The sequence below is a fragment of the Piliocolobus tephrosceles genome, chromosome 12 (genome assembly GCF_002776525.5).
Source record: "Piliocolobus tephrosceles isolate RC106 chromosome 12, ASM277652v3, whole genome shotgun sequence".
Lineage (NCBI taxonomy): Eukaryota > Metazoa > Chordata > Mammalia > Primates > Cercopithecidae > Piliocolobus > Piliocolobus tephrosceles.
In genome coordinates this window covers 107,371,135-107,390,992 of record NC_045445.1, presented here as the reverse complement: position 1 = coordinate 107,390,992, position 19,858 = coordinate 107,371,135, and the positions used below count along the sequence as shown (strand labels likewise).

At 40.7% G+C, this 19,858-nt stretch overlaps 1 protein-coding gene and 1 pseudogene across 1 annotated transcript in view; one reads left to right on the top strand and one right to left on the bottom strand.

Annotated features, from left to right (window-relative positions):
- The window catches only part of LOC116418393 (divergent paired-related homeobox-like), a 23,475-nt gene extending 7,040 nt beyond the window's left edge, over positions 1 to 16,435 (top strand). Inside the window, exon 2 of the mRNA XM_023202635.1 lies at positions 15,649 to 16,435. Coding sequence (XP_023058403.1) covers positions 15,757 to 16,179 — 423 coding nt within the window. The 5' untranslated portion in view covers positions 15,649 to 15,756 and the 3' untranslated portion in view covers positions 16,180 to 16,435. The remainder of the gene's footprint in view (positions 1 to 15,648) is intronic.
- A 769-nt stretch (positions 16,436 to 17,204) lies between these two features.
- On the bottom strand, positions 17,205 to 18,498 carry LOC111536310 (annotated as a pseudogene).
- Positions 18,499 to 19,858: the final 1,360 nt, after the last annotated feature.

Genomic DNA, 19,858 nt, shown 5'->3' with positions numbered 1-19,858 from the left:
TAAATAAAAACTTCAGAAAAAAATGTTGGGGAGTTAGATGAAATAAGACTAGCTGAATGTTGACAGTTGTTAAAGCTGATGATGAATACATGGGCGTTCATTATAGTCTTGTTTTTTGTGTTTCAGAATATACATAATAAACAGTTCAAAAAAAAAAAAAAAAAAGACTGGAAATGGCTAGTCAACTAAAGGCTCAGATCTTTTCTCTTTCCTAATGAGCAGCCTTTAATATATATGTATTCATTTTCAGATTTAAAAAATTCTAATATACAGAGTGTCTAACATAAAAAAGAAAACTACATGGAAACTTCAATTATAATTGCCTATAAAAGAGATAAAAGTGTCAAATATTTTAACAGTTTTGGTTTCAGGCCTTGAAAAGAATGTTTCTGAGGAACTCTTAAAAAAACTTATATAATTTTATAATCTTAAAATTTTCTAGCTATGCTAAAATTCAGTATCTTTTAAATAAATGATTTATAATGGGTGAACAAAAGAAAAAGAAAAAGAAGGACATTACTAGAAATAGAAAGAAGGAGGGAAGGAGTCCATTTAGAATTATTATATTCTTCCTTAAGAGATAAAAATCTTGTCTTGCCTTGTTCTGTTTGTTGGAGAAGAGCCCCCCACCTCTGGAAGGGGCAAGGAGTAAACCTGCCATCCATAGCTGCTCAAAATAAACAATGAAATCAGAGTAAGACACCATGGCAAACAGCAGGGGCATGAGCATGGTAGCTCTGGTTCCAATGCCTCCAAGTCTCACAGAATGTTGTGATGAGCATGGAGACTATATGCACAGTGAGTTGTGCCATAGCTAATGGAACCCAGGGCTGAGGGCTCCATGCCTTAATTCTTACCATCAGATTGAATCAAAGTTGCCTTGGTGCACATATGAGGAAGGAACTGAGGTGTCAGACACAGCCAAATAGTCATGTTATTGTGAGGGTGTCAGGTATGGCTAGACAGTGCTGCTATTGTGAGAGTGTCATGTACAGTGAAATAGTTCAAATCTTGCCATACCTACATGAGTGTTCTGTTTTTATAGCATGAGGATGGGGATGGTAAACCCAGCAGCAGCGTTGTGTTGCCAATTGCAGCTGCCGCCTGACTCGGGTGGACCAAGTGATTGTTTTGCCATGCTGCAGTGCTACATCTAGGGGACAAAGAAAGCATTAAATGTTTTCCCCCTTCCCACACCTCCTGGGGACTAAGGTATGCCTTCCCCAGGTCCCAGGTTTATTGCTCTTTCCATATAGTCCATTTGTTTTAAATCAGTAGCCACTATTTCTCTTTTCTCCCAGCCATCCACCACCTCTACCCAGATGGATGAAGGCTCATGGGAACTGGGCACAATGGGTAGAACTTGCAACAGCCCATGACGTCCTCTAACATTGTCCAAGTAGGCCACTGTAGGGGTACTCTAGGGCCCATGAATTTCACCATATTATCCTCATGGCCTGCACTATTCTATATCCAACAACTGAAACCGAGTCATAGCAGAAGCAAAAGGTTGCAGTCACTTTCTTCCTGTTGCCTAACCTTAGGATGAAACCAGTCAGGCTTACCAGGCACTAAGGGCTAGCGGAAAAAAAGAATAGGGGTGGCTGAAGATGGTCAGGATTCTGTCACAGATACATAGCACCAGTCTCCCATTCCTCCTACCCCTTCCATCCTGGCCTTCCCTAGGCAATGGGAAATTTTAAATATAATTGATCAGAAAACTCATTCAGTCGTGTGCATATTCTAGGAATATCTAGTGTAGGTAAATTGTAACACATGTCTATGAGAAAGAAAAAATTTAATATTTATTTCACTTAAAAATATAGAGACAAGTAAGTTTAAATAATAGCCTTTGTTACTATAGTTACATCCAGTGAGGAGCGAAGGGGGAAGAGCCCCTCATAACCAACAGATCTTGTGAAAACTCACTCACTATCATGAGAACAGCATGGGGGAAACTGTTCCCACGATGCAATCACCCCCAACCGGGTTCCTCCTTGGACATGTGGGGATTATGGGGATTACAATTCGAGATGAGATTTGAGTGGGGACACAGAGCCAAACTGTACTATTCTGTCCCCAGCCCCTCCCAAATGTCATGTCCTTTTCACATTTCAAAACCAATCATGCCTTCCCAACAGTCCCCCAAAGTCTTCACTCATTTCAGCATTAGCACAAAAGTCCAAGTCTCATTTGAGACAAGGCAAATCCTTTCTGCCTATGAACCTGTAAAATAAAAAACAAATTAGTTACTTCCAAGATACAGTAGGGGTACAAGCATTGAGTAAATGTTCCCATTCCAAATGGGAGAAATTGACCAAAACAAAGGGGCCACGGGCCCTATGCAAATCTGAAACCTGGTGGGGCAGTCATTAAATCTTAAAACTCCAAAATGATCTCCTTTGACTCCATGTCTTACATCTGGAGCATGCTGATGCAAGGAGTGGGCTCCCATAGCCTTGGGTGGCAGCTCCTGCGCAGGCTGACATTGAGTATCTGAGGCTTTTCCAGGTTCATGGTGCAAGCTTTTGGTGGATCTACCATCCTGGGGGCTGGAGAACAGCGGCCCTCTTCTGATAGCTAGGTTCTGTAGACCCTTCAGATTGGGGGATAGGATCTATAGTCTTAGTTTAATTTTGGACACACTTGTTTCCTAAAAGTATACTACAAAGTCTGATTATAAAATATTCTGTTAGTATTTGTCTGGGTTACAGTGTTCATATGTGTGATCTTCAGAGTCTTAAATGCTATTATTCAGTCATTGTCACATAAATTGACTCAAAAGTTCATCTTACAGTGAAAGAAACATGAAGGATTGATTTTAATCCAACTATCCAAATAGACTTCCTATCAACGGAACTCAGACAGTGGTGCACATCTGGATTTCACAAAATAATGTCCTATGGTCCGAATTTGATAGCCCTTGGCCAAAAGAAAGGACTAAGAAAGTACAACCTAGCTCAGAGTGAAGCAGTGTTACAGAAATCTGTCCAGCCATTCATTAGACTGGAATAATACACAGATAAAGTCAGCTGCACAGTTCAGTATCAGGGGATGGTTGGGCCTTAGTGTGGCACACTTAGCAAGACTGTGCAAAGATCTTTGAGACCTATGGTGGACTACCTCACCTGTAAACCAGTGGAAAGATTTGTACAGAATTCACTTTTACTTCCCAAAAAATTAGCCCATTATTTCTAATGATTTTTGAAGAAGATAGAATTGAGCCAAAAGGGAAGGAAACTTCAAATTCTAAGATAAAAGTAAAGCTTAGAGAGAAAACAATGCTCCTGAAGAAAATATGGATTATAATTTTAGTTTTACTTTGATATTTATGAAACATGCCAAAATTACTTCCTCTGGATGTTATCAAAAGGCATAAATAAAATGTGAAAACATTTAGATCTGCATTAAAAAAAAAATAAGAGGAAAGTGATTAGAGCCCTCCAAACCAGAGATAATAGGCTAAAATTTGAAAGAAAATATAAAATCAGTATATTTTAGACAATTAGAAACCTAAAAGAAGAATTGAAAGGCTAAGAAAAGAGCAAGACATTATGAAAAAAAGAAAAGACAGACTAGGGAAAAATAACCATTGAAATGTAAAGATTAGAAAATTCAGAGTTGCTTCTGAAAAGCAATTTAGTGAATAAGTTAGAAAGCAGATTAGACAGCTAAAAAGAGAAGAAATAAACTCTACAATAGATTTAAGGAAATTTTTCAGAATGTTGTGACACAGAGTTACCCAAAGACTGAAAATATTAAACAAGTTAAAAAGACGTAGAAGATAACATGTGTAAGGTTCAGAGCAGTGTTTATAGAATGCTATCTTTGGCGTAAGAAAAAGGAAAATAATAATATGTATTCATATGTTATTATATTCCCATAACAAATTCAGAGGATACACAAGTAGTACATCTGTTTGAATGTGGTTGTGGTGAGGGAAATAGTAGATTTGGGCAAGGGTGGGAATGAGACTTGTATTACTGTATACATTTTATATTGGTTTAATTCACAAACCATGTCTGAGTCCTCTGAGAAGCAGAAGCCAACATGGGATTGGATATGCAAGGATTGATTGGAGAAATCCTCTGAGGGTAAAAGGGGAGGGAGGGATCCCCAGGAGGTGGGAAGAGCCTTCAGGCCACTCTGCAGGTCTGACACCAATGAAAGGAGCGTTAGATAGGCAGAGTCTAAGATTGCAGCGAGATTCCAAGAAAGGTTCTGCCAGGTTGATGAGGCATCCTGAAGCCAAAGTAGCCTGTCAGAGGAGTCACATGTCTTACAGGAATGGGTCTACCTTATTATCCCTGCCATGCGGAATCACTGACTGAAAGCAGCCTGTGTGAAGTGTGGTCTCCATGCTAACGGGCGGTAGATTTGTAGTGCAGCAGCTGAGGCCATCTGTCAATTATGCTTCCTGTAGCAAGAGATCTGAGTGGCATATTTTCATAGCGGCCACACCATGGGACTACATTTTGTATTCAAAGAAGGGCAAAATAAAGACATTTTCAGACACAGATTAAAGGAGCTTATCATTCACAGACTGTCACCCTGAGAACCTCTAAAGGGTTCACTTTAGAAAGAACTATTTTGAATCCTGAAGGATAGTGTAGGATGCAGGAAGCAATGGTGAGCAAATAAATTGGTAAACCTGTGGAAAAGAAGTTAGTAAATATGCAGATAAATCTAAACAGACATTGACTATTAAAAAAAAACTAAGAAAATGGAAAAAAGCAAGAAAAATGGCAGTAATGATTAAATTGAGTATATTAAAAACAAGATGGAATTAAAATATTAGCAATAACATGAAAAATTGGAAGGAGAAATTGGAGGTAGAGTATTTCAAGGTCCATGCCTTAGTCAGGGGGACAGTAAAGATATAGATTAACTTTATTATTATTTTTTTTTTTTTTTGGTTTTTTTTTTGGAGTGAAGTTCTCACTGTGTCACCCAGGCTGGAATGCAGTGGCACTATCACGGCTCACTGCAGTCTCAGCCTCCTGGGCTCAAATGATCCTCCTGCCTCAGCCTTTCAAGTAGCTGGGACTACAGGCACGCACCAGCACATGCCACTAATTTTTTTGTATTTTTTGCAGAGACAAGGGTCTCACTATGTTGCCCAGGCTGGTCTCTCAAATTCCTGGGCTCAAGCAATCCTCTGGCCCCAGCCTCCCAAAGTGCTGGGATTACAGATGTGAGCCACTGAGCCTGGCCAATATAGATTAACTTTAGATTTCAAACCAAGTATGCCAAATTTAAGAGAAACTACTACAAGAGTACAAATGGATTATATGACTTCCAAGCCAGAAGAGGACAAAGAAGGGAAAAAATGAAGCATGGTGAATCCAATAGTTGGCATAAAATGAGGAGGAAAAAATAAAAGCAAAAGAACGGGAAATAGAAAGCATAAATTAAGAAAAAAATAAATACCAATATGTCAGTAATCACTATAACTATGGATTATTTTCTTTGCACTAGGGATATCCCCCTTGTAAAGAGACCAAATAAATTGCAGGTCAGTTCCTTTAACTCTTTCCTTCTTGCAAATGTGTGTATGTGCATGCATGTGCATGTGTACACACATGTGTACATTTACACACATATTTGTTTCCACATCTGTCTGTCTCTCTCTCTCTCTATATATATATATATATATATGCCATGAGTTCATACTGATACCTCATATTTCAATCCAACACCACAGGTTCATTCTAGTCTTCCCCCTTTCCTTATTTGTAACTTCCTTTTCTGACAGTGAACAATCTGGCTCAATATATTTATTTGCTCAATCCTAGAATACATAGAAAGTCGTTTCAGAATAGATAATCTATACCATTGTGAAAAACTGGCCTTCTGGGTTTGGAGGACAGTGGCAATACTGCCTCATTCTGAATCTCCCTACTCACCCCTCTCTCCACAAATAAACCTCATAAAATAAAGCAACATATGACTGATATAGTTTGGCTGTGTCCACACCCAAATCTCATCTTGAATTGTAGCTCCCACAATTCCCATGTGTCATGGGAGGGACCTGGTGGGAGGTAATTGAATCATGGGGGTGGGTCTTTCTTGTTCTGTTCTCATGATAGTGAATAAGTCTCATGAGATCTGATGGTTTTATAAGGGGGAGTTTCCCTGCACAAGTTCTCTCTCATCTGCTGCCATGTAAGATGTGCCTTTCACCTTCCACCATGATTGTGAGGCCTCCCCAGCCACGTGGAACTGTTGAGTCCATTAAACCTCTTTTTCTTTATAAATTACCAAGTCTCAGGTATGTCTTTATCAGCATCGTGAAAATGGACTAATACAGTGACTTATGCCTTCATCAGTATTTTTTAAAAGAGAATATTCTGATGTTCAAATTACTTGTAAGTAAAGAAATAAACCAAATTCTAATAGAGCTCCTGCCATCTGTCTTCTACTGCAAGCCTGTGGGTGCAGAGTGCAGAGGAGAAGAGGCATAAGGAAATGCCACGAAAAAATATAGTGGGGCATAGAGGACTTGGATAAGGCACAGACAAAATAACCCTTAGAAAAAGAAAGCCAGATAAGATAAATACCAAAATATAGAATATAGGTCAGGATATGGTAAGTTCATGGTAGTTTGTTATGCAACAATAGAAAACAAATATGGATTTTAGTACCTGCAAGTGTGGTGCTGCTATAAGAAATATTTAAAAATGTGGAAGTGTCTTTGGAACCAAGTTTGAAGAGGATTTTGTGGAGCATGACAACAGCCTAAGTTGCCTTGAACAGAATGTTAGTAGAAATATGGACTGTGGGAAGGCTGCTGGTGAGGCCTCAGAAGGAAGTGAGGCTCATGTTATTAGAATCTGGAGGAAGTGAGATCCTCGTTATATATTGGCAGCAAGCTTAGCAAAACTGAAACTTGTGTCCTGTAGTTATTTGGAAGGTAGAATTTGAAAGCAATTAACTCGCATATTTAGCTGAAAAGATTTCCAAGTAAAGTGGGTTATTGTTTTTGCTTGTTTTTTTTTTGTTGTTGTTGTTGTTTTGTTTTGTTTCGGTTTTTTTTTTTTTTTTTTTTTTTAGAGACAGGGTCTCCCCTGTTGCCTAGGCAGGAGTGCGGTGGTGCAATTATGGCTCACTGCAGCCTTAAACTCCTGGGCTGAAATAATCCTCCTGCCTCAGCCTCTCAAGTAACCAGGACTACAGGCACGTGCCACAACACCTTGCTAATTTATTTTTATTTTTATAGAGATGGGGTCTCGCTGGATTGGTCAAGTAAAGTGTTTAAGGTGCCATCTAATTTCTTCTTGCTGATTTTAGTAAAACCCAAGAAGAGAGAGACAAATTGAGAAAAGGACTGGTAAACACAAAGGAATTGGGTAATTCTCAGCATATCAAGATTGACAAAGACACTAAAATTAAGAGACAAAAGGTTAGAGTATTTGATCACAAGAGGTTTATGCTGTGCCTCACAGATCTCATTCAAATCAGTGGCTTCTAGGAAGCTTAAGGGTGTCCCTGAGCCATCTCAGCAGCAGCCAAAGCTGGAGAAGGAATGATCTCTACCAGATTTGTGGACATGGCTTCTGTTCAATGTAGTGAATTCCCATGACATCCACTCAAAGCAGGCAAGGTTCTTGAGAAATTTATATCAGCAGAAATACTGCCAGCTTGGACTGAAAGTGACAGAGTTTGAAGTGAAAGGAAGCTGTCAAACTCCCAGAATTCCTCTGGCAGAAAGGAGGTTGACAAAACTACTCAGCTGTAAACACATTCTACCTTTCATGAAAAAAGGATGGCTCAGAGAGAGGAACTGAAAGCCCAGGGGCACAGGCCAGAGCCAGAGGGCAGAACTGAAAGGCATGTGGGAATATTTCCAAGTCTTGAAACCCAAGGGAGTTTCCCAGCTTTTAAAACTGCTTTGGACTGGCGATCATTTTTACCTTCCATTTTCCTCCCTTTTGAACTGGAATGTCTGTGACTCTTATCCTATGCCTGTTCCATCATCATGTGTTGGTGATAGAAAATTTGTTTCTACAGTTTCATAGGTCCACAGATGGAGGGAAATCGTGCCAGGCGTCTCACCCACACCTAATCTAAGTGATTTGATGATGAGATGTTGGATTTTTGAATTGATGAGATTTAGATGAGAGTTTCAACTTTGAGTTTAAGCTGTAATGGGACACCCTTGGGAAATTTGGGAGAAGGTGAATGTGTTTTGCATTTAGGAGACACATGAATCATGAATCACTGGGGGCCAGAGGGCAGACTGTGGTAAACAGAACTGTTCTTTTTTATTTTTTTATTTTTCTTTTGAGACAGGGTCTTGCTGGGTCACCTAAACTGGAGTGCAGTGGTGTGATCATAGCTCACTGCAACCTCGAACTCCTGGGTTCAAGTGATCCTCCCTCCTCAGCCTTCTGAGTAGTTGGGACTGCAGGCATGCATCAATACACCTGGCTAATTTTAAAAAAAAAAATGTAGAAACAGGGGTCTCCCTATGTTGACCAGACTGGTCTCGAACTCCTGGCCTCAAGTGATCCTCTTGCTTCAACTTCTCGTAGTATTGGGATTACAGGCGTGAGCCGCCTTGCCTGACCTTGATGTTTGATACATGTTTACATTGTGGAATGATTAAATCAAGCAAATTAACAAATTCACCACCTCAAATACTTAAACATCTCCCCTTTCCATGTCTATCCCTCTACCCCTCTGGGAATTGCCATTGTACTCTCTACTTGTATGAATTTGACTTTTTAAAGTTTCACATGTAAGTGAGATGGTGTGATATTTGTCTTTCTGTGCCTGGCTTATTTCACTTAACATATTGTCCTCCATGTTCATCCATGTTGTCACATGTGACAGAATTTTATTCTTTTTAAAGGCTGCATAGTATTCCATTGTGTATATAGACCACATTTTTAGAAATCCATTCATCCATTGATGGACACTTACCTTGCTTTCAAATCTTACCCTCTGTGAATAATGCTGCAATGAACATGGGAGTACAGATATCACTTTGACATATTGATTTTAATTCCTTTGGATTCCTTTTAATTCCAGTAGTGGGATTGCTGGATCATATGGTAGTTCTATTTATTGTGGGGCTTTTTGAGGAAATTCATAATATTTTTCATAATTGCTATATTAATTTATATTTCCACCAACAGTATACAAGCATTCCCTTTTCTCTACACCCTTGTTAACACTTGTTATCTTTTGTTTTTCTGATAGTAATTCTATTATCACCTATTCTATTCTATTATAGATTTCATTATATTCTATCATATCACCTCACATTTGGGTGTAACATGATATTTCCATTGTGCTTTTAATTAACATTTCCCTGAGGATTAGGGATGGTAAGTATTTTTCATATATCTTTCGAACATTTGTATATCTATTTTTGAGAAATGTCAAGTCATTTGTCCGTTTTTTAACTAGGTTTTTTTCTTTTATGTCTTGCTATTGAGTTGTTTGAGTTCATTATTTTGGATATTAGTTTCTTGTCAGATGTATGGTTTGCAAATATTTTCTCCCAATCCTTGAGTTGTCTCTTCATTCTATTAATGGTTTCCTTTGCTGTGCAGAAGCTTTTTAATTTGATGCAATCCCATTTGTTTATTTTTGCTTTTGTTGCCTTTGCTTTTGGGGCTATTGTGGAGCATTTCCCCCATGTTGTGGAGCATTTTCCCCCATGTTCTCTTCCAGTAGTTTTACAGTTTCAAGCTTTATGTTTAAGTCTTTAATCCATTTTGAGTTGATTTTTGTACGTGGTATAAGAGTCCAAGTTCATTTTGCATGTGGATGTCCAGTTTTCCCAGCACCCTTTATTGAAGAGATTGTCCTTTCTCATTGTGTGTTCTTGGCACCTTTGTCAAAAATCAATTGATTGTAAGTGCTTGGGGTTATTTTTGGGCTTTATTCTGTTCTGTTGGTCAATGCATCTTTTTTAATGCCAGTACCATGCTGTTTTGATTACTACAGCTTTGTAATAGATTTTGAAGCCAGGTAGTATGATGTCTTCAGCTTTTGTTTCTGAGCTTTGGTCTCCAGTTCTTTTGCTCAAGATTGCTTTGGCTATGCAGGGTCTTTTGTGGTTCCATACAAATTTTAGGATTTTTTCTAGTTCTGTGAAAAATGACATTGGAATTTTGATAGAGATTTCATTGACCCTGTAGATTGCTTTGGGAAGTATGGAAATTTTTTAACAATATTAATTCTTCCAATACATGAACATGGGATACTTTTTCATTTATTTGTATCTTTTCTATTTCTTTCATCAATGTTTTATAGTTTTTAGTGCACAGACCTTTCACCTCCTTGGTTAAATTTATTCCTAAATATTCAATTTTTTGATGTTATTGTGGATAGGACTGTTTTCTTAATTTCTTTTTCGTATAGCTTATGTTTAGTGTTAGGAAAGGCTACTGATTTTTGCATGTTGATTTTGTATACTGCAACTTTACTGAATTCATTTATTAGTTCTAACAGTTTTGGCAAGAGTTTTTTGGGTTTTCTATATGTAAGATTATGTTGTCTGCAAACAGGGGCAATTTAACTTCTTCCTTTCCCATTTGGCTGTCTTTTATTTCTTTCTCTTGCCTCATCGCTCAAGCTAGGATTTCCAGTACTATGTTGAATAGAAGTGGTGAGAGTGGACATCCTTGTCTTGTTCCTGATCTTAGAGGAAAAACTTTCAACTTTTCACTGTTAAGTATGTTAGTTGTGGGCTTTTCATATATAGCCTTTATTGTGTTTAGGTATGTTCCTTCTATGCTTAATTTGTTGAGAGTTTTTATCATGAAAGGATGTTGAATTTTCTCAAATGTTTTTTCTTTCTATATCTATTGAGATGATTGTATAGTTTTTGTCCTTCATTCTGTTATTATGGTTTATCACATTCATTGATTTGCAAATGTTGAACCATCCTTGAATCCCAGGGATAAATCTCATTTGATCACGGTGAATTATCCTTTTAATATGCTGTTGAATTTGGTTTGCTAGTATTTCATTTAGGATTTTTGCATCTATGTTTATCAGGGATATTGGCCTGGAATTTTCTTTTTTGGTGGTGCTATTGCCTGGCTTTGGCATCAAGGTAATGCTGGCCTCATAGAATCAGTTTAGAAGTATTTCCTCTTTTTCATTTTTTTGGGAAAAAGTGTGAGGAGGATTTGTATTAGTTATTTAAATATTTGGTAGAATTCCACTGTGGGGCCGTCTGTCCTGGCTTTTCTTTGATGGGAGATGTCTTATTATTGAGTCGATCTCATTGCTCATTATTGGTTTGTTCATATTTTCTGTTTCTTCTTGATTCAATCTTGTTAGGTTTTATGTTTCTAGGAATTTATCCATTTCTTCTAGGTTAACCAAATTTTTGGCATATAATTGCCCACAGCCATCTCTTATGGTACTTTGTATTTCTGTGACATCAGTAGTATCTCCTCTCTTATTTCTGATTGTCTTTATTTTAGTCTTCTCTCTTTTGTGCTTAGTTGTTCTGGCTAAAGGTTTATCAATTTTGTTTACATTTTCAAAGAACCAACTTTTAGTTTTGTTGATGTTTTCTATCATCTTTTTAGCCCCTATTTCATGTATTTCTGCTCTGATCTTTATTCTTTCCTTCTACTGATTTTGGGCTTAGTTTGTTCTTCTTTTCTAGTTCCTTGAGGCATAAGGTTAGGCTGTTTATTTGAGATTTCTTTTTTAATTATTTTTTTTTGATGTAGGCATTTGTTGTTATAACTTCCTTTGGTGATGTCTGTGTAGCCTTGCATTTGAAGGAACAAACCCCTCTTTCAGTCTTTACAGATAAATTTTGGCAAGTTAGTGTTCTCCTGTTAGGTATTGTATTAGTCCATTCTCACATTGCTATAAAGAAATATCTGAGACTGGGTAATTTATAAAGAAAAGAGGTATAGTTGGCTCACGGTTCTGCAGGCTGTACAGGAAGCATAGTGGCTTCTGCTTCTGGGGAGGCCTCAGGAAGCTTCCAATCATGGCAGAAGGCAAAGGGGGTATGAGATGTCTCACATGGTGGGAGCAAGGAGCAATAGAGAGAAGGGGGAGGTGCTGTACACTTTCAACAACCAGATCTTAGGAGAACTCTATCATGACCATGAGGACGGCACAAAGGGGGATATGCTAAACCATTCATGAGAAATCCACACCCATAATCCAACCACCTCCCACCAGACCCCACCTCCAACACTGGGGATTACAATTTGACATGAGATTTGGTGGGGGTACAAATCCAAACCATATCAGGTATCTGGATTGATGAGATTGCCTCCAGGATCCTAGTTGAGTAGGGTTGAATCTAGATCATGTTGCTGGTGCCGAGTCTGCAGTGGAGACCAAAGTTAGTGGGCATGGGTCCTATATGGTCCGCTAGTGGACTGGAGTATTTCCAGGATCTTGGTCTGTGGGGCTGGTGCTAGGATGAGGATCCACTTCAGGATTCACAGGTGGCAGGCCCATTACCAGGTGCACTGATGGGTATGGCTTCCTCCATGATTCTGAGAGAGTTGCTGCTGGATCACTGGATGAGCCCCTAGGCTGGCCATATTCCTCTGGTCCATGGCTGAGAGGGGCTAGAACAGAGACACAGGATTGTTTCAGGGTCCGCAGCTGAGACTGAGATCTTCAGTCCTGTCTCCAGGGTCGGGGTGGGTGTGTCTCCCGGTGGGCTTCTGGGTGAGCAGGCCTGCTATCAGGCTGCAATTGAGAAGGGTTGGAATCTATTTATAGGGCTGTTTCAAGATCCACAATGAGACCGAGGTCAAGGAGTCAGCCTTCAGGGACACTGCCAGACATGCATCCCTCCAGGACCAAGATCCAGGGACTCAGAAGGGCATGTCTCCTGGCGGGATCCCAGCTGGGCAGAACTGCTCCCAGACCACAGCTGGGAGGGGCTGAAACTGAGCTTCAGTGCTATTTCAGAAACTGCTGTGTGACTGATATTGGCAAGCCCAACCTGGGTGGCACCATCAGGCAAGACTCTCAACAGTTCCCTATGTGAGAAGGATTGCTCCAGGACTGCAACTGAGAGGGGCTGGAACTGAGATTCAGGGCTCCTTTAAGAACCACTAGGAGACAGAGGTTGGCAAGTCTGTCCCAGTGCATCTCCCAGTAGTTTCCTGCATAGGGAGAATAGCTCTGGACTAAAGCTGAGACAGAGCCTCTTCAGGGTCTGCTATGGAATGTAGGCTGGCAAGCCTGTCCTGGTGACATAGACAGGCATGTCTCACAGCAGTTCTCTGTGCTTTTGGGTTTGTTCCCAGACTGGGCTGGAGTCAAGCTTCCGGGCCCCTTCAGGATCTGCTGTGGGAAGGAAGCTGGCAAGCCTGTCACAGTGGCTCAGACAGACTAGTCTCCCAGCAGTTCTCTGCGTGGGTGGGAATGCTCCTGGGCTGTGGCAGAGAGGAGCTGGAACTGACACAGGGCGCCTTCAGGATCTACTGTGGGATGGAGGCCAGCAAGCCTGTCCCAGTGGCACATATGGGCAAATTTCCCTCTGGGTCCTTGTGCAAGTGGTACTAATCTGGGACCATTATTGAGAGGGGCTGGGGCCAAGTTACAGGATAGCTTTTGGGTTTACTACCTAGACCAATGTTGGCAGGCCTATCTGTTGAGGCACTAGTGTGCCTGATTCCTCCCGGACCCTTGGCAAATGGTTTTGATAGCAGGCTCAAGGCCAAATGGGGTCATAGCCAAACCCTTAGAAGAACAGGGCTATTTCCAGGTATGAAGCCAGGATAGCAGTCAGCTGGTCTGCCACCTAGGTGTGGGTCTGCACTCTCAAAATGACCCTCCTAGGTCTTGGGCTCCACTGGGTTTCACAACTTCCTACCTGTATCCCAAGGATCCCACAAAGACACTTTTGTCTGTGGATGGGTGCAGAATTCTTGTTATGGGGGGGATATGAGTGAGGGAACCTCCTATTCTGCCATGTTGTTCTCTCCTGTTTCCTGTTACAAGTTTTTTAGCTTAACCTTTTATATTTAGGTCTCTGTTCCATTTTGAGTTAATTTTTGAGTATGGTGTGCATGTAGATATCCAATTTTCTCAGCACTATTCGTTGAAAAGACTATCTGTCCTTTCCCCATTGAAATGCCTTGCACTTTTGTCAAAAGTCAATTGACCATTAATGTAAAGGTTTAGTTCTAGATTCTCAATTCTGTACCTTTGTTCTGTATGTCTGTCTTTATGCCAGCACCACACTGTATTGATAACTGAGCTTTGTAATAAGTTTTGAAATTGAGAGGTAAAAGTCCTCCAACTTTGTTCTTCATTTTCAAAATTCTTTTGGATATACTGGATCTATTTCATTTAATTTCAGGATCAGTATGAAGTCAGAAACTGTGAAGGGTCTGAGATTTTACCCTACTTGCAAACTAACAAATTAGTTTGTGACAGTTTCCCATATATATGCTGACAGAAGATATCAGACCCCTGTGTCAAGGACAGATGGTTTATAACTCATGGCAAAAGCAGCATCCAGAGTACCATCTCACTAGTGCCTCATTCCCCATGTCCCAGTTCTCCACAGGGCAACACAAATGAGAGCCAGATGTTTACCTGCGTAAGCAATGGGTTTCATCACAGGAGAAAACCCCCCAAATTAGGAGGCTCTGAAGTTTATATAAGGTTTGCTGGCACATCTGCCCATCCTCCCCTTTAGGAAGGGAGAGATAATGACTTCATCTTTTCTCTTGAATGTAAACAAATCTTCACTGGAAAGGGTAGTGGAAGGCCTCTAGGTTTATTGTCTTGAAATGTAAGCAAATGTCTACTGGGGAGACACAGCTCGAAATCTCTAGCTTCCAAGGCCTTTGCCATTCAAACATGCTCTTTGTTCAGAAGACCTGGACTGTGTGGAGCTGTGAAATATTCATGGAGAATTGTCTCCCAGCAATCAATTTGTCAGTTTCCTAAAAAAAAAAAAAAAAAAAAAAAAAAAACTGTTGGAATTTTGATAGAGATTGTGTTAATCTACAAATCAATTTTGAGAGAATTGCCATATTACTGAGTTTTCCATGATCATGGGATGGATGTCTCTCCATATATTTAGGTCTTCTTTAATTTCCCTCATCAGTATTTTTAAATTTTCACTGTACACGTCTTACACTTATTTTGTTAAAATTATTCTTAAGTGTTTTATTCTTTTTAATACAATCATAAATGGAGTTATTTTTTAATTTCACTTTTGGAATTTTCATTGCTCGTACATAGTAATACAATTGATTTTTGTATACTGACTTAGTATCCCATCACTTTGGTGAACTTATTTGTTCTAATAGTTGTGTGTGTGTGTATAAATTCCTTAGGATTTTCTACATGATGATCATGTCATTAGCAAATAAAGACAGTTTTACTTTTTTACAACCTAGATGCTTTTTACTTTTTTTTTACTTGATTGCACTAGAACCTCCAGTACAATGTTGAATAGAAGTGGCAAGAGTGTGTAGTCTTGCCTTCTTCCTAGTCTTGGAGGCAAACATGCAGTCTTTTATGATTAGGTATGACGTGAGACAGAATTAGGAGAAATCCAGGGGGCTCTGGAGGATCCAGGAATCAGATTGGAAGCAGATAGGGCAAAAAGAGTTGGAAGGGGTTGGGAATCAAGTGTGGCTGTGGAGTAAGCTATTTAAGTCTGGATTCAATATCTTCTAGTTCTTATCATTGGACCTGAACACAGGAGCACATCTGGATTAGAAGATGTCAGACTCAGAGGATCTTCCCAAAGGCAAGCACCAGATGCATTCACACAGGAAATGAACCATGTTCACTGAGAAACTACTGGAAGATTTGAACAGCTTTTTCAATGAGAACCTATACCCAAACCCCAGCCTTCAGTGGGCTTCGAAAATCGAAATACATCCAACAGTACTGGAGGTCTGGTTCGAGAACCACAGAGCAAAACTTAAGAAAGCCAAATGCAAGCATATTCAGCAAAAACAAGAAACTCAACAACCATCAATATCAGAGGGCGAAGTCAAGACCAGTGCTGGCCTGAGAAATACAGACACGCTACTCAGATTCCCCAATGCTGCTCATCCTATCGGCCTGGTATATATGAATCTTCCGGCACCTTCATTCCTACTCATTCTGTACCCCAACCTTAAGGTCCCTACAAATGACTTCCCTGGCCAAAAAATAGTCCATTTTGGCTGCTGCCAAGATCCTAACATATACTGCCTCTAGCCCATTTGGGAATCCCAAGTTTGTTCTCCAAGCTTCAATTCTAGTTCTTCTTCCTGTTCATCTCTACAAAGTTGAGAGAGATGCTAAATACAAAAAATTACATATTGTAAAAATAAAACACTGGTGGTTTTCGTGGATACTCTTTATCAGGTTGAAGGTTGAAGAAGTTCCCTTCTATTCTAAGTTTGTTGAGAATTTGTATTATGAATTTGTATTTTTCTGTGTCCATTGAAATGATCACATAGTTTTTGCCCTTTATTCTATTATGTTCATTTCCACATGAATTTCATTTTCCTGAACTTTTACAAGGGAAATATGGATTTTATAACTTTATGACTAGAACTCTCCTGTTGTTTTTGTGAAGTGTCAAAAAATATGGTGGCTTAATTTCTGAGCTCTCCAGACTCTGTTCCCCTCCTTACTTTTTCTGGCCCTGTTCTTTCTTTTGTGTGTATTGTCACTATCCTGTTCAATTTAGATTGATCAGCAAGTCTCTTCAGTGTGGATCTTTATCCTCAAAGGATGCTTTGGCTGGTTAGTTCTAAGAGCTTGTATGATCCAGACTATTTTAGATCTCTTATATCTTATTGCAGACCATTGTCATGGAGGTTTACCCCTACAGTTTTAGTTCCTGTTCTCACTTTGGCTCTCTAAACTTTCATTTAGTGCCTTTTGGTTATTTTGTTGTTCCCAGGTCAGCGAGGTGCCCTGTTGCTTCCCTAAGCATGTTTCCGTACAGATGCCAGTACTATAGGTATTGTAGCTATCACTGGTCTATCCCTACTTGCTCATATATATCTTTTTACTTTCCAAAACTTATTTTTTATTACTATACAAAATGTGCACTCTCCTCTCTTTTTGTGTCTCCCACCCCACCCCCCAGAGAACAGTACATGGTGTGCAGGGATGGCGTGACCAGGAGGCCTTTGTCCTGCACCCTGCCCACAGATTGAGCTCTGCCCCAGGTCTTTTCAGGCATCTAGATACACCCATAGCCTGTCAGGCTGGGGCAAAGGGGTCCCAACTCACATGTGCTCCTTGGCAGAGTTGGACTTAGAGTAAGAGTGAGGTACACGGTACCCAGTTTGGGTCTTATTCCCAGGACAAGAGCAAGAGAATAAGTACACCTCCTAGGAGGGCCAGAGAAGACCCTGCCCAGCCAATAAAGATAGCAGGACCAAACTCATACCTAATATTCAAGGGGATCAAGGGGTTGTAAAAGTCCGTGACAATCTGATGGCCATACCAGAAGAAAGCTACCAAGTCAGCAAGACCTGCCATGATGAAAATGATGCCTCTAACCATGCCTATCGTATTAGTCTGTTTTCACACTGCTATAAAGAAATACCCAAGACTGGGTAATTTATAAAGGAGAGGGGTTTAATTGACTCACAGTTTAGCATGACTGGGGAGGCCTCAGGAAACTTACAATCGTGGCAGAAGGGGAAGCAAGGACCTTCTTCACATGGCGGCAGGAGAGAGAAAGCATGTGAGAGAGCAGGAAAAACTACCATTTATAAAACCATCAGGGCCGGGCACAGTGGCTCAAGCCTGTAATCCCAGTACTTTGGGAGGCTGAGGTGGGCAGATCACCTGAGTTCAGGAGTTCGAGACCAGCTTGGCCAACATGGTGAAACCCCGTGTCTACTAAAAATACAAAACTTAACTGAGTGTGGTGGGGGATGCCTATAATCCCAACTACGTGGGAGGCAGAGGCAGGAGAATCACTTGAACCTGAGAGGCAGAGGTTGCAGTGAGCTGAGACTATGCCATTGCACTCCAGCCTGGGCAACAAGAGGGAAACTCCATTTCAAAAAACAAACAAAAAACTGTCAGATCTCGTGAGAATTCACTCACTATCATGAGAACAGTATGGGGGAAACTGCCCCCATAATCCAGTCATTCCCCTCCCTCAACATGTGAAGATTACAGTTCAAGATGAGATTTGGGTGGGGACACAGAGCCAAGCCATATCAGCTATACAGGCCTTCTTCACTTTGTCATTTCCCCCACAACACATGCACTTCATGCCCATCGTGGCCACACACATATGGTCAGGAAGCCCAGCACCAGGTATGCCACTGTTAAGGGCTCGAAGGACCTGCATGGCTGCTGGCAGGGCGAGCACCAAGTCATACATTTCACAGCTCATGGAGCCCATGCTCTGCGTGATGTAGTCCATCCACAGTCCCTTGTGATGATGCTGTTGCCCACACATGAGCTCATCTGCCACTGCAGGATGGTGGTGCAGGCCACAAGGCCCACCCAGCCCATCAGAGTCATGGAAAAGTTCAGCAATTGCAGGCCCAAATTGGCCATTTCCACTCTCAGAAAAAATTGGGGGTGCTGGGCAGGCAACCCTACAGTAAAACAAATAAAACTTTGGGGCATCCTCATGAAAGACATCTTGGGGTAGAGTTTTTAAGTCATCCAAAGAGACAAAGAAGTTTTTGGCCAGGTGACCGCAAATCTTGTCACCTGAAGTACACACAAATTGACCCCTCTGGTGGAGTGCTAGTCTCACAGCAGAGGGAGCAGGCCCATATTTTGTGTTTTGAGGAAAACAATTTATCGTCTAGCTTTGTTGTACAAATAACTCTTACTTTAAAAGAAAGCTAGCAGCTGGATAACATGAACATGAAAATGGGAAACCGAGCCGGGCACGGTGGCTCAAGCCTATAATCCCAGCACTTTGGGAGGCTGAGACGGGCGGATCACGAGGTCAGGAGATCGAGACCATCCTGGCTAACACAGTGAAACCCCGTCTCTACTAAAAAATACAAAAAACTAGCCGGGTGAGGTGGCGGGCGCCTGTAGTCCCAGCTACTCGGGAGGCTGAGGCAGGAGAATGGCGTGAACCCGGGAGGCGGAGCTTGCAGTGAGCAGAGATCCAGCCACTGCACTCCAGCCTGGGTGACAGAGCGAGACTCCGTCTCAAAAAAAAAAAAAAAAGAAAAGAAAATGGGAAACCAAAGAACAAAAGTGAGGTATGGCAACCCCTGGGACTATGACAGGTGTGTGTCGGGGGAGGGGGAATCATTCTTGTTAGATCACATCTTTGCACCAGGTGGCAGAAATAATTGGGAATGGAAAGGAGTAAACAAACAACAACAACAACAAAGGTGACACTTCACCTCTATTACTTCAACTACTACTTTAACTTACTAATTTGTGTTTTTTAAATTTAATAAAAATTGAGTTACATTAGGGAAGCTGGAATCATATTGCATGCAGGTAGTTATGGGCGGGGAAGAAAGGAGACTAATGAGCTGACGCACTGGTGTTGCAACAGATGTAATTTGAGTCCTTCAAAAAAAATGCTTGACATTTTTATCATGGTGAGATAATGAGACCTGTTATTATAGTAGATTCTCTCTTCAAGGAGGGAGACCTTGAGAGTGGATTTTACTCACAGCTGCCATCAGTAGACAAATAAAATAAGTGAATGTTCATGACCTAAGTACAAGTGTTACTCAACAAGATTAATGAAGTCTAACAAATTTGAAACCAGTAAAAGTCATCTAGAGGGTCTTGGTGGATACTTTTTATTTTATTTTATTTTGAGAGGGAGTCTTGCTCTGTCGCCCAGACTGGAGTGTAGTGGTGCGATCTTGGCTCACTGAAACCTCCGCCTCCCGGGTTCAAACGATTCTTCTGCCTCAGCCTCTGGAGTAGCTGG